We start from the raw sequence: 736 nt of genomic DNA, 5'->3' as shown, positions 1-736 counted from the left end.
GTTCAGCAGTATTACTTGCTCTGACATAAACCATCATTTGATTAGAAACCAATCACTTCATTGCTCACTGCCTCAAGTTCCCATGACATAAAATGGGAATAATCACTTTTCTTTACAAAACACCTTAAAGTACATGGCTGAAAAGCAGTTTATAACATGTGTTTTAGATGTTAACTTTCCTAGGCACATGTTACTTCTTAACCCTCTGCTAATCTAGTACTAAGTTTTATAAAGATTAGAAAGTATTACTTCTTACACACTGTTGATGCTTTGAGCTATTGAATTGAGCACTGTGAAAACCAGAAAAAGCTATCAGAACTTGCTATGACCTTACATTTTCTGACATTCCTTGCGCTCCCCCAGCATGGGGTCTCCCAACTCTCCCAGAATCGTCGCTTCCACTTCATAATGGACAATGAGGGCTTTCTCAGATGGATGCACATCTATGTTGCCTCCTTTTACCTTCCTGCCATGAAGACAAAAAAAACCCAGTGATTAAGTGAAAAGCTCTGCAAACATATCAGTACATAGATCAGGAACAATGACCTTTCTCCAGTTTTATCCAGACCCTACACCCAAGCACTGCACTCCTTCCAAACTGTATTTCTTCATTTCACACATCTGCACCAAAGCTTAGTGCTAGTGGTGTATTCTTGAGTATTGCCTCTAGTATGTACAGAGACACACAAGCCATTGGTCAACTCTCAGTCACAGAAGTCAAGTAAGGAATAAACAG

At 39.5% G+C, this 736-nt stretch overlaps 1 protein-coding gene across 1 annotated transcript in view; it reads right to left on the bottom strand.

The window, feature by feature from the left end:
- The window catches only part of KIFAP3 (kinesin-associated protein 3), a gene marked incomplete at both ends in the record, with an annotated part of 29146 nt that extends 28680 nt beyond the window's left edge, over positions 1 to 466 (bottom strand). The window contains one exon of the mRNA XM_010185811.1: positions 335 to 466. Within this exon, the coding sequence (XP_010184113.1) occupies positions 335 to 466 (132 nt within the window). The remainder of the gene's footprint in view (positions 1 to 334) is intronic.
- Between the last annotated feature and the right edge of the window lie 270 nt (positions 467 to 736).

Source organism: Mesitornis unicolor, unplaced genomic scaffold (genome assembly GCF_000695765.1).
Source record: "Mesitornis unicolor isolate BGI_N332 unplaced genomic scaffold, ASM69576v1 scaffold2456, whole genome shotgun sequence".
Taxonomy (NCBI): domain Eukaryota; kingdom Metazoa; phylum Chordata; class Aves; order Mesitornithiformes; family Mesitornithidae; genus Mesitornis; species Mesitornis unicolor.
This window is presented reverse-complemented; position numbering and strand designations above follow the sequence as displayed.